Genomic DNA, 14680 nt, shown 5'->3' with positions numbered 1-14680 from the left:
TACACTCTACACTTTTCGCCTTCTATAACCATCCTTTGTTCTCGCTCTCTCGACCACAAGGAGAATTAGTATGCTGCTTTTAAAAGCTTCTCTAGTTTAAGCATATAATATCACATGCCTAACCAGTCATTATTCAGATTCTTATCTGTAACTGTATCTGTATCTGTGACCCTAAAATTAAAATTACAGCAAAAATTTTACCGAAACACAATGTTAAGATAAACATCACAGTGAGGCTAAGGGAATTTAGGGTATTAATCTCAAAACAAGTGTGAAAATCCTTGATAAATCCTTGGAAAAATCCACCAGAAATTTCACACACATCAAAGCTGCAAAATTAAAAGAGGAGTGATAGAAAATGGGAGGGAGGGAGGGAGGGAGGGATGGGGGGGGGGGGGGTTGTAGAGAGTTAAAATTATCTTCCCTAAAGCAAATCCCTCTCAATCTGATCAGTGTGTTTGGAATAGTCTAACTTGCCTCAACTCTGTGACTGACTGCAGGTGAGGGACCTTTTTTTCTCTCCAAAATAAATACATAAAAATACAAAACTCATAGGCAACTATCTGATGGAGGTGATTCAAATTTACATCAGCAGGTATGGTCCCAATTCTTCATCAATCAGTGTTATTTAGAGACTGTGATATAATTGTGGCATTTAATTGAAGGGTCAATGTTCATTTAGCTTTGCACTGCAGATATTTTACTTCGCAGATGTAATGAGTAAAACTTTTGTTCAGCAAGAATAGCCATATGGTTTTAGGAAAACCTGATAGAGAACATCTGTTTTCGTTCCTGCAAACATATATTTCGTCTTTATTTGTTTTCCTTAGAGAAATGTTTCATGAGGTTTTAGATGTTGTGAAATATTTAGATGTTGATTATATTGGCTAAAAATAGTTTGCAATTGTCTTATAGTAGAAGAATGCATGTATATTTGATATGTCATGCCTATCAAATACACAGTGTTTTTATATTTGTATTCCTCTCAAATGAATATACAAATAATTGAATGAATTGTCTGATGACTTTAACAGAACCTTTCAGTATTTTTCAGTACTGATGGTATCATTTTGCGTTTTTGCTTCACTGAGCTGCTTGCAATTACATAATAGTTAGGTTTAGTCTTTTCTCACTCTATTTTCTCGTTCTACAGGACTGGCTTCATTTGCCTTAGATAAATATGTACGTTTTTTTGTAAATATAAAACGATTGTGGTTACTGGACGTGTTAGACTTGATATGTACATAGGACACTGTTGCTCATTAAGTACTTTGACCTGAAACATTAGGTGAACAAATCTCAACATGTCTGTCTAAGGACACCTGTTCCTGCTAATGTCACAAACTCTGAGCAATGCCCTACATGGATGATTATTTTAGGTTTTGGTTACATTTTACACTACAGTGTTCATGTTAATGCAAAATAAGACTAGAGAGCACAAGAGAGTAATGCTTACGAACAACATAATATGGTTACATGGATGCTCTATGGAAAGTCTTAGACTTGAGGGAGTTTGGAATTGCCTCGTATTTGATCTAACCAGAATGACAGTCTTTTAAGCGACTAGTAATGCATACTGAAAAGCCAGGCAGTCTTGTGGATTATTATGGTTGATTTGACCTGTGTTTAAGATAATATTCACCTTTTCTGAACTGCCTCTTTGTCGAAGCTAACCTGAATCCGAATATTTTTAGCATCACAGTATTGCAGATGTCAACTCTTTTTGGTCTCTCTATTCATTCTTGTTTTCAAACAAAAATGACATCCATTTTGTCATTTATTTTTTATTTTTTTTAAACCAATGGCTTGCTGTGGCTGGATGCCATTTCTGTTTCTTGCTATTTTGTATTTGTTTTTGGTCCAAAGTAACTTAATTGCAGAAACAGTTTCCAGAGTGAAGTAGGCTACAGTAAAATCTTTACTCTTCCTGATTCACCATTCTTTGGAATTTGAACTTATGTGTTGGTGAACTTTTAACCATTAGTCTACTGTCAGTCCAGACCCTTAACCTTTAACCTATCTCTAAATGTTTGCATGCACTCAACCCATGTCCATTTCTTTGAAGATTAAAAACAACCTATAAAAAACTCAGTAAAAAAAATTTGCCTCAAAGATATGTGAATTCATTTAAACCGGGAATGACTTGTGCAATGACGCTTGGTTACACTTTATTTCGATAGTCACTTTAGACATTCTACTAACTATAAGTAACTTTTCAACAACATGTCAACTAACTGTCATTAGAGTATTAGTAGGCTGTAGTAGACTGTCAGTAGACTGTTAGGTTATGGTTAGGTGTTAGGGTTCGGGTTAGGAGAACAAGTTGACTTGTAGTTGCTAAGTTACTTATAGTCAGTAGACTATCTTTTGGGGGACCAACAACATAAAGTGTTAGCAGATATTAAGCAGACAGTCTACTAATACTCTAATGACAGTTAGTTGACATGTAGATGCAAAGTTACATATAGTTAATAGAATGTCTAAAGTGGACTATCGAAATAAAGTGTTACCTGACGCTTTGGTGGGATTTGTTGAAATGCATTTCAATGAAGAAGCTGATCATGTATACAAGTGCATCCATGACATCTGTTTGTGAAATGATACAGACAGATTTAAGGAGCTTAGCAGCATACTACTTCCCTATTACACTCTTAATTAGCCCACAGACTATGAATGATTCAACAGATTAATTTAAGTATGGCTTATTTTATCAATTAGGCTGAGATACACCAGGACAGGTGATCGAGCGATTCCCAAGACAAAGTATATGTCTCCGCTTGGTGATGGCCCATGTTAAGATTCTTTCAGTAGTTTCCTCCTTAAAATACATGTAATAATTCTAAGTGACTGATGTGTGAGTGTACAAAACAATTCATAAATGCACTTGTGCGTTGTTAGTGGTGGACTGTTCCTAAGAATTAAGAAAGTTTGATGCCTTACAAAATAGGAAACTTCTCTGCCTTTAAATCATCAATGCCACCACTATCAAAGCAGCACACATTTCACTGAAATTTACTGATTAAATCTTATTTGGGATTTTTCCTTTTTAATCTTTGAATATATGTCTGTCAAAAGTGCTGCATGTTCAGGTTCGCTTGCATTTGAATTGAATTTGAATTTATTTATTATTTTTTATAAATGTTATACATTTTATAAATTCTGTGTAAAAGGCCCATAAGAAACACAGGTCTGGTGGACCCTAATTATACAGGTGACTAGTCTGTAAAGTCCAACTAAGCTGACAGGTAAAGTGTCCTTTGCAGTCTCCTTGATCTTTCACATTCTCACTCATTCTGTCTCAGTCACACAAGGATGCCATGAGCTGTGTCTAGTGATATGTCTGGGGTGGCGTGCCGTACAGCATGAGAAACACATTTGGGCAAGCCTCTTAGGAGACTGCTGGCCACATGTAGGTAGAGTGCTTCTGAATTGGCTCACAAGCGCTAGACTACAACCAAAGCAATCCACCATGGCCTTTAATCCTTAGATCCTATTAGACAGTTAACCTTGGGGATGCAACAGTGAGCTCCCCCTTCCTGTGATGTAATAGATCCTTAGGCCGATTCTTCCAGAGCTAAACTTCTTGGATCTTTAACCCTCTTCTGTCAAAAATGACCGACATTTTTGATAGAAAATGTTTTTTGTTTTTTTGCTTCACCAGAATGGGATGACACTTGGTTACTTTTGTCGCATTAGCTATGTGAACACACAAAAAATGTATGGGAAATAGAAAAAATACAAAAACTCATTGAATCTTTTGGTGGTGCTAACTACAAATCAGCCACTGTGCAGGAAAAAAGTGCACAGCAATGAAGGGGTAACACTCTAAAATGTCAAGAGTGCAAAATAGTCATCCAAAAAACCCACCCCCCTGCCCCCACACATATATGAACTGCGCGACTATAACACAGAGCAAGTTTTTGCAAATGTGTGAAATGAAATCAATAATTCAGACACAATGTACTATCAAATTAAAAGCAAGCAAGAAGTTACACAAGAAAACAAAACACACACACTCACTTACACACACACACACGCACGCACACACGCACGCACACAGACACACACACACACACACACACACACACACACACACACACACACACACACACACACACACACACACACACACACACACACACACACACAGACTATTATACACAGACAAATGAACTGGTGTGGCTGTAACAATATGTTAAAATTGAGCCTAAAGACTCAAACAAGTGGTTGAAATCGGATGAGACCCAGATTAATTAAGTTGTGATAAATCATATCGGTTAATTTTTGTTACATTTTTATTGAATTTTGATGCTATGTGTAACAAAATACCCTCCTGACTAGTAAAATGAATGCAAAAACTGACACTTCAAATCAACATTTCAGAAAAAAGTGAAGACAAAAAGTACTTTTTGACAAAATGTAGTCTTTTAGAATGTCCAAGTCCAAATCCACAAGTATTTGTCAAAAAAAATACACTAGATCATTTTTAAAGCCACTTTATATAGAATTATATAGGAATCTAGTGGTTACACCATGGCATTATATAAGTTTTTATTGTTTTACTCCCACCAGATGGCACTAATCTACCTTATTCTATATATATATATATATATATATATATATATATATATATATATATATATATATATATATATATATATAAATATTAGAGACAATTTGTGTATTATTTTCAATGGGGGAAAGGCTAATAAAATACAAATATTATGTATAAATATTGCATAGTATCATAAAATCCCCTCAAAATTCTAAATAATAATACAAAAATATTATTGAACAAAAATACATTACATTAGTTTTCCTAGAATAAAAAAAGTTACATTTTATGGCTTCGGTCACTTTTGACAAAGTGTGACCCCCTAAACAAAGAGGACCATAGGGTTAAAAAAGCTGCCCCTCTACTCATATTTATTCATATAATTAATATCCAACATCCATCCATCCATCCATCCATCCATCCTTCCATCCATCCTTCCTTCCTTCCTTCCTTTTGGGAAACAATAACACACTGCATATTACACACTGCATGAAAGGATATATTTTGAAAACAATGTGTGAGAAGTTAACAGTGAGCTGTGTCTCTGTATTTGTTTTGTTTGACAATGTGTGAACTTCATATTGCCTCTGCTAGCACTTCACTGATGTGTTCCTTCTAGAATTAGCTTGCGATTCTCCTATGCATCCTTCATTAGCCACTTCTGGCTGTGGGCTTTTTTTAAATTGCTTGGCTGCTCACATAATTTTGAAAGCCATCTTTCATCATTTGCATCAAGTTCAAGTAACAGTAATCTGATTACAATAGCCGAGGGGGTTTTCAGCTGTTAGCGTCATTCACCTCAGGGCCGCGTCTGGCTCAACAAGACTATGGTGTTGACTGATCGACTCAGTAATTATAACTGAGATATGTGATTCCCACTACTGCCTAAAAAAAACATGCTTGTTTGTTTTATTAGAATCATTGTAAAAAGGTCACAGCTTCATTCTGAGTGAAATCTGTCTTCTAATCTGCAGGGATGCACTATGGCCTAACAGAATCCGGAAATTAAAGGATTACTCATAACTGCCAAACACTGGAGATCTGGTGTGCCAAAGATTTCGTCAGTCCGCCCAGGGTGAAAGAGCGGTCAACGAGTTTTACTTCTGTTCTGCTTTGTTGACATGTACATTTTTAAAATGGAATGCCTGCGATTGGTGGATTTATAACCGTTCACAGTGGAAATAAACTCTTGACCTCTCAAAAAGAAACAAACACACAGAACAAACAATGCATTTTCTGGTCATTTCTTATGGATTTTTAAATCCACTGATTGGTCTCCAATGACCTCTTTTCATGGTGCGCATCCCATTGCTGTGAAGAAGAAATCGATGATGACGAAAAACACAAATTATGCCATCATGTCGCTGCCTTTCTCAGAACACATATACTGGGCAGGGATTTTTCAAGGACTGTATCCGCCCTCTCGCTCCCTCTTTCTTCTTCTTCTCCTTTTTTTATTGCCCAAGGTTGCAGTTAGTAGCGTGCCAGGTTTGGAATATGACTGGGGCACGCAACCCAAACTCGTTTGCATCCCTATCCCTGCAGATGCAGACCCTGGTTGTTTTACACCAGGTGGAGCTTCACAGGGGACTTTACATGGGGACTCGCATGGGGCTTCACACGGACCAAACAGCAATGGACATGGGAATGGACATCATGGGCCAGTTAGCAGCCCGCCAAGTAGTCACAGCAGTAGTAGCCGACATGGCATATCCGATGAGGCCAAATCCACCATTCTTCATCTGAGGGAGAGCCTTGTGCGACAGAAGGAGACCATCTTGGATCAGCGAGAGACCATTCGGGAACTGACAGCAAAACTGACTCTCTGCGAGAGCTTTGGGAGAGGACATCATGATGACAGTCATCATGGGCCGTCACATCACAACTCCCAGCATTCCTCACACCCCTTTGACAGCCACCATGCTGACCCACATTTCCCTTTAAACGGGCATCGCAGTGACCATCACAGAGGCAAATCTCCATATCTGGGCAAACATGGAGGCTTCTCCCCAGAACAGACTGGAAAGACCCTGCAGGCCCTGAAGGAGAGGCTGGAAAATCTTCAGGTGGGTGGATTTACAGTCTTAAACTAAAATGGAAAGCCTGTAATTTGATTTAAACACATTAGATTGGGTCAGTGAGATTTTTAAAATGTTTTTGATCTTATTTGATCAAAAAAGACAGCAATTATTTTGAATAATATTATTACAGATTCAAATAACTGTTTAAAATGTAATTTATTCCTGTGATCAAAGCTGTTTCCAGCATCATTACTCCAGTCTTCATGGTCACATTATCCTTCAGAAATCATTCTAATATGCTGATTTGGTGCTAAAAAAACATTACTTATTATTATCATTGTTAAAAATATTTTTGTGGAAATTGATTCTTTTTTTCAGGACTCTTTGATAAATAAGGTAATGTACATCCAGCCGGTTGCTATCGAAGAATAAGCCTCGACAGGGAGATCAGGACTTTTTTTAAACTGTCTTGAAATCTTACCAGTTTATAATCTTATTATCCATTACAGTGTGCAAAACAATGAAAACAGCAACAATATTACGGTACTATTAATACTAAAGTCCTCCGATTTAATTTTCAATACTATAAAAAAATACAACAGAGATGGAAAATGGGAGAAGCTGCCTTTATATGAAATAGTCTGTGGCGTGAGAAGAGAGACACGAAACACTCGCAGGCCTTAGATACGGATACCCGGATAAACTTTGTTATTCCATTTTACTCTTGAAAACGGTTGTTATCGGGGAATAATACACCTCAGAATCAAGCAGTCCAGAGAGAATGTAATGAATAGATTTAGCATCACATCACTACATTTACAATATTTGAAATCTTTTGTATGTCTTTACTTTCACTTTTAAGCAATTTAATGCATCATTTCCAAATAAAAGTTTTAATTTCCTAAAAAAATAATAATAATAACTTCACCGACCCCAAACTTTTTAACGGTAGTGTGCAGTGCATATGTATTTTTTCTTCTTCTGGGAAAGTAATGGAAATTAAAACTTTCTAAAATTTCTTGATATTTTTCAACTGCTTGGATTTTCGTTTGCAGGGGTTATCCTGCATGTCAAAACTTCTCAGGATGACATAAGCTCATGTATAGTTTTGTAAAGTACACTTTGGTGGCTTCCTGTGCCAACAACAGATCATTGAAAACAGTATTCCGTTTAGGCAGCCCAGCCAGGATTTACTTATTAAATTAGCCGGATCCCTACCCTTAAGAGAACACATAAGATGAAAAACAAACTATCTACAGTACAGTAACGCATCACAAGTAGCATGGTTGCAATGCATGTCACAATGTAAACCATGTGAAACTTTTATTGAGTATAGTATTCAGTTAAACTCATGATATGCAATTAAACTCTCCCTTTTTAATTGTTCTCTACAGTAATTAATTACTTACATAGGGTTTGAAGTTGTACAAATTTCATCGAAGTTTTAACTTAACTCTGTTCTTTAGAACTCAGACACGTTCGTTCTATTTCCCAAAGTGACTTAGATATCACTCCAAGCTTTATTGGAGAGGAAGTGCACACACAGCACGCTGGTGACGGTACTCTACAATGTGCTAGTTACTGCCATCAGCAATTAGCCCCATCTGCTTTGATGAGCCATTAAGCGCAGAATGCTGTGACGCTGAGTAAAGCTGGATTTGCTACGACTTATCAAAGGAAAGAAGCTGACAGTGAAGGAGGGGCTGGCTTGTGATGTCATAACACTCATCTGTATATTAATACACTACCGGTCAAAAGTTTGGGGTCGGTAAGATGTTTTAATGTTTTTAAAAAGAAGTCGCTTATGTCACTAAGGCTGCATTTATTTGATGTAAAAAAAAGAGTAGTATTGTGAAGTATTATTCAAATTTAAAACGACTGGTTTCCATTTTAATGCATTTTTCAAATGTATTTTATATCTATAATGGCAAAGCTGAATTTTTGAATTACTCCAGTCTTCAGTGTCACATGATCCTTCAGAAATTATTCTAATATGCTAATTTGGTGCTAATGAAACATTTCTTGTGCTGCTTAATGCTTTTCTTGTCTAAAACATTTCTTGTGCTGCTAAAAGAAACTGTTAGATGATTCATTGATGAACTGAGTTCAGAAGAACAGCATTTATTTGAAATATAAATCTTTTGTAACATTGTAAATGTCTTTAATGTCCCTTTATTAATCAATTTAATGCACCATTTCTAAATAAAATAATTAATGTATTTACAGAAAATCTTACTGACCTCAAATTTGTCAATGATTGTGTATATTGAATGTTAATGATTACAATTTGTATTTTCTCTACAATAAACTTGGTCTGTTTTTGAAAACATGGTGTGCTGTATATTTGTTTGAATTGTCATCTATAATTTTAGCATTTGATTTATAAAATGTAACATTTTAAAATATTTGTAGATTCATGTGAAACTATTATATTATATTATATTATATGTATTATATAATATTAAGCATATATTTGCATGAGATTTTGAGTCAGTGTTGTGCGGTTACCCTATTTGCAAGAAACTGTACATTACCGCATTATATATTATTATCATTGAATTGTGAACATTGTATTTACAATCTTGTCAAAACTCTATACTGTTGTTTATTGTTTCCATTTTTGTTCTTATAGGCAAGAAATTCTTCCAGTTCCTATTCAAGTTCATTGAGAGACCTCCTACAGCGCAAAATCAACGCACTGGAAGAACAGCTACATCATCACTATGACAGTCACTATGGCCACCATGAAAACCATCATGGATATGGCCATCATGAGGATCATCATGACCATGATGACCACCATAATACCCACAACAATAACCACCACGATGACCATCACGATGACCACCACGATAACCACGATGATCATCACGATAACCACGACAACCACCCGGCAAACCATCACGATGACCATCACTCCAGCAACCATCGTAACAACCATTATAATTATCACTATGAACGTCACAGCGACCACCATGATGATCACCAAGACAATCATCAAAACGGCCATGATGATCATCATGACAACCACCACAACAACAACCATGATCGTCATGATGATGGACATCATGGCAATGGTCACCATGATGATGGACGCCATGGAAATGATGATCATGTCCACCATCCACAAACCTCTTTCAAGCCAACTGGGCCAAGAGTGCCTGTCCGTGGAGCCCTCAGTAAGCTAGATGCAGTGCTGAGTAACCTTCACCACAAGACTCCAGAACCAGGTGATATGTCCTAAAAAGTAGAGTATAGGACAACTCTAGAGAAGTGTTCGTGCAGAATCTTAAATTTTTATTTAACCATTCAAACTTAAGTTCCATTCTTTGTTGTTTTGTAATGGTTTTTGTAATTTTGTCCTAACCAAATATATATTGAAAAAATTTTGAGGGGAATATATGCATTTGTATATATGTCTGTGTACACACGACCGGTCAAAAATAATAATAATTTGGAATAATTAATATCTTTAAAATATTTTTAAAAGAAGAATCTTACGCTCACAAAGGCTGCGTTTATTTGATCAAAAACACAGTTAAAACAGTAATATTGTGAAATATTATTACAATTTAAAAGAACTGTAAAAGAACTGCACTTAAGATATTTGAAATTTAATTTATTCATTTGATGGCAAAGCAGAATTTTCAGCATCATTACTGGCTTCATTGTCACATGATCCTTCAGAAATTATTCTCATATTTTGATTTTGTGCTGAATTATTGATAATGATTCTTTATATTATAATTTTTGTGGAAACTGTAACTGGTTTGCTCATGACGTCATGAAGTGAAGCCATAGTGCCTTTGTTTAAAGTTGGGAATTTACCCTGCTTATTAAAAGTTATGTTCAACTTTCTTATAGTAGATCAGATCAGCTGATGGATGAGACACCTCAACATTTGTATTAGAAATGTCAAAATAATTCTTCTGAAATCTGGATTCAGATTTATGCTTTTTAAGACATGCACATACAACTTAAATTTTCATGTAGGCTACAGTTATTCACTGTGGTTTTGAAATTATTTTGTTATAGTTATAATACTGTTTTTATTCTTACAGTAACTAAATCATTCAGCAGTGTTTTCATTAACAGCATGTATTTCAAAGCAGTAAAGATAATGACTTAAACGTTGGTCAAATTAATAATTAGCTCAACAATATATACAAATAACACTCAATATATAAACTGTCATGCTAGTAAAAAATAATACAATTTGAGCTGACCTGTGGTTTCCAAGATCTGAATTGGGTGTTGGTCAACAAAAAGACATCAGGAAATAATACACACGCTTCACAACTTATTCAGAGAAATAATGCTGACTGCATATGGGTTTAAAGACATTAAGCTTTATGTCCAAGCATTTATACTGTTGCTCTGAGCAAGATGATGCATGGTAAACCTTGGATTTTAATAAAATACAGTGCAATATAGAAATAGGGTCTTGTATGTATTGTAATATTTATTGTATATTCAAATCCATTTCTGCTACAATCCCAGATATATGTTCATTCTTAATATTTCCTGCATAATCACATACATAAAGAAATCTATTTTGTGTCAGTTTAGTCACCTGTGTCGGTAGTGGGCTGTAGACACACCCATTATAATGATATCTATATATATATGTGGGATATCTATATATCGCTTATCCTGCCTGAAAAGAACATAAACATTAAAGAAAATGTTCAAAGTATCAATTAATGAACATACATACATCTTAAAAAATGTCTCTGTTCCTATTGTAACCCTCGTTCCCTGAAGGAGGGAACAGGAGACGCAATGTTGACGTGACAACGTAATTGAGATCGCCTTGAGAGACCAATCTACTTCGAGAGTATTAAAATGAGCCAATGCACATTGGCATGCGATAATGGCATCAGCTGCTCTGCTTGCAGCGTGAGCATATAACGAGCAGCAGGTGCGTCGCATATTGTTTTACGCTGAGGAGCCGAGACGCGTTCGGCCGTACAGCGATGGTCAGCAACCGTGGCGATGGGATGTTACGTCTCCCGTTCCTTCCTTCAGGGAACGAGGGTTACATTAGTAACCGAGACGTTCTCTATCAGTCGCTCACGTGTGCCAGTGCCCAAGAAGAAGCGGCACTCCTAGTGGAGTAGGCTTTCAACAGGCAGGCAAGGCACGCCTTGGGCTTTGTAAGATCTGATCTATGGTCCTGAGGCTTTGCGTTCAGTCCACGTAAAGGCGCAGAGTGCGAACGGGACAGAGAAAAGCCAGGGCTGGGTCTGCCTCCTCCGAAGGCAGCACTTGCAGGTTCACCACCTGGTCCCGGAAGGGAGTGGTTGGAACCTTGGGCACGTATCCGGGCCGGGGTCTCAGGATCACGTGAGAGTTAGCCAGGCCGAATTCCAGGCATGATTTGTCGACCAAAAATGTATGCAGGTCCCCTACCCTCTTGATGGAGGCCAATGCAACCAGGAGTACTGTTTTACAGGAAAGAATTTTTAACTCCGCTGGCTGCAAAGGCTCAAAGGGTGGTCTCTGAAGTGCCGAAAGGACTAGAGACAAATGGTCTCTTGAAATGGTCTCAGGAAAGGACCCAGCCGTTGGCAGAGGTATCCGTGGAGACCACAGAGTGCCTGGACACTTATTCTAGAGAACACCTGCCTTCAGGAGTGAAAGGTCTGACCACTAGCTGAGAGTTTGGCGACAGAGCGGGGTTATTGGACCCGGCACAAGCCGCTCTGCCACGCCCATCTCAGGACTCGATCTGGGAGCCAGTGTTGGAGCGGCCTCATATGAAGTAATCCGAGCTGCGTTACCGCGGCTGCAGATGCCATATGCCCCAGGAGCCTCTGAAAAGTTTCAGTGGTGTCGCTGTTCTTCGTCTGAGTGAGCTCACGCAGGAGGACTGCAATCTCTGCTTGGTGAAGGCTGGGGGACGCCGGGCAATATGAATCGCTTAGTCGAGTCTGATGGTACGGATGAGCCAGCGAGATGGTTTGGGAAGCTCTAGCCAGGCTCCCAGACACCGTACAAGCGGGACCAACAGCATGCCAGACGTACCTGAGGTGGGGCAGCACGGCGGAATGCAGGGACCCGACTCAGACGGCATAGCGGCCCAAAATGGGGTCTGAGTGTGCAACACTAACCTGATTCCACCGATCGGCAGGGGATGAGTGAGGCGGCATAGGCGCGGCCTCGATCACATCAGGCTACCATTGGCGACACAAGAGGGGGCAGAGGGTGGCAAGCTCCTTCAAAAATAGACCGTGTGTGCTTTACTCCTAAACAAATTAAACCTATATTGTGTGATCGTCACCCATAATAAAGTGGGGACACAGCGATGCACACTTTCTAAATGCATGTTTGCTTGTCATCCTAATAATTGTTGAGACAGACAATAAATAAGACTTACTACACATAGAGCTTTTCTTAAAGAAAAAGAAGCTGATGAAGTCTTAAAGGAGCCGTATGTAAGAATGTGGCCAAAACTGGTACTGCAATCACTTTCAAATTACTGTAGAGCGGTGTATCCCCTCTCCCTCCTCCCTGACTCGAGGTTGCCAGATAGGCTGCAGCATACAGCAGGAACGTAGGCTGCTACAAGAAGCTTTTTCTGTTAATTATGTTTATGCTTCAAATGAGAGATGTTTTGCAAAGTTATTATATATAGCAAAAATTAACTAATGGGGATTAGCCAAATATAATCGTAAAGATGTACGCTCGTATGTGACAGTACATTGTTAGAACAGTAGCTGTTAGTCTAACTTGTAACGGTAGGTGTCTGTTATTAACGTAAGTACAAGCACAAGCCTCTGTCACTGTGTGTAACCGATATCAAAGATACTGCTAATCATTTAGCTGACGCCATAACTGAAAGCGACCAGCTGTATTTTTTAACTTACCCTGAAGTACACGTCCATAACGCTAAAATATGTGATGTGAAAGATTAGGTGTCATTCTATTATTTTTGGCTGTAGAACTTGCATGATAAACAATAATGGGCGTGCTAATGTTGTTTTCCTCAGTGTCTCATCATAATGACAGAGAAACGGGCTCTGATAACGCATTGCTAATGTTAGTACTTTAATGACGACTCGCCGTTTTTATTACCCAAACAATTCCTTACCTTTTCAATTCGATGACCCACCTCCTCCATATAAATTAACGAAACGTTACTTTGCACGAACATGCATAACTTTGTTCGTCTGTCATGAATATTTGAAATGTCCATTTACATCAAGTACAAGTTAGCCAAACATTGATGAATCTTACCTGTCCAGGAGAAAATTAGCAACGTTGGCGTCTGTCTTCAAATTCTTCTCCGTTTTCAGCCGTCTTCATCTTTGAAAAACGTCAGACATTTTTTTTATCCAATTCCGACACGTTTGTAGCTGCAGCTGTGGTAACTAGCAGAGCTGGCAACCCGGATGCCGCAACACTACTGACTTTGTGATTGGTAGATAGGTGGAGGGTGGCGCATCAGACCAAAACACAACATGACAACATCAACATCAGTTGAGGGCTGCAACTTCACTTTTTAAATGACAATATCCTGGCCGGACTACTGTTGTCAGTGATATAAGTATTTGAAATGAACATGATTTCTTAATGTCTAGTGACATATCAGGGCCATTTTATGATTAATTGAAATACATTTCTTACATACAGCTCCTTTAAGGCTGATTTATACTTCTGCGTCGGACCTACGCCGGAGCCTCTACACTATAGACTACACGTTGGTTTTCATTTATACTTCTGCGTCATTGTCCACGTTGACGCGCAATTACACATGCAGAGGGAGCATGTGAAACCCGAGGGAGGGGTTCTAGCAGACCAATCACAGCTCTTGCGTCCACGTAGAATTGATGCGTTGTAACATTTTTGAAGAGGTGCAAGCCAGGGTACGCAGAAGGGTGCGTGCGCTACACAGCCTACGATGTAGCTATTGCGTGAGTTTGACACAGAAGTATAAATTGGGCTTAACGCAGTTGCCCTTTTATAGTAATGTCGCACGCTGAGTGATGTCCCCCGACTTCCTTGGCCAATAGAATGGTCATATTTTTACACGTGCTGATGCACCATTGAGTACCCTCGATAGGGAACTTAAGTAGGTCTAATTTTTTTGTTTTGAACAGGT

General features: G+C 38.2%; 1 protein-coding gene across 4 annotated transcripts in view; it reads left to right on the top strand.

The window, feature by feature from the left end:
* Nucleotides 1-14680, top strand: part of LOC143701703 (uncharacterized) — a 68276-nt gene that overhangs the window by 41917 nt on the left and 11679 nt on the right. For 2 of the 4 annotated variants that reach the window (XM_077195235.1, XM_077195234.1), the window contains exons 2-3: nucleotides 5530-6621; nucleotides 9209-9806. In XM_077195235.1, coding sequence (XP_077051350.1) covers nucleotides 5836-6621; nucleotides 9209-9806 — 1384 coding nt within the window. In that variant the 5' untranslated portion in view covers nucleotides 5530-5835. Of the gene's footprint in view, nucleotides 1-452; nucleotides 596-5529; nucleotides 6622-9208; nucleotides 9807-14680 lie in introns of those variants that run through there. The other 2 variants (XM_077195233.1, XM_077195232.1) reach the window with 2 other exon arrangements.

The sequence above is a fragment of the Siphateles boraxobius genome, unplaced genomic scaffold, assembly GCF_051911475.1.
Source record: "Siphateles boraxobius isolate OS27281-9 unplaced genomic scaffold, OSU_SipBor_1 33, whole genome shotgun sequence".
Taxonomy (NCBI): domain Eukaryota; kingdom Metazoa; phylum Chordata; class Actinopteri; order Cypriniformes; family Leuciscidae; genus Siphateles; species Siphateles boraxobius.
The sequence above is the reverse complement of the archived record's forward strand: the minus strand, read 5'-3'. Positions and strand labels throughout refer to the sequence as shown.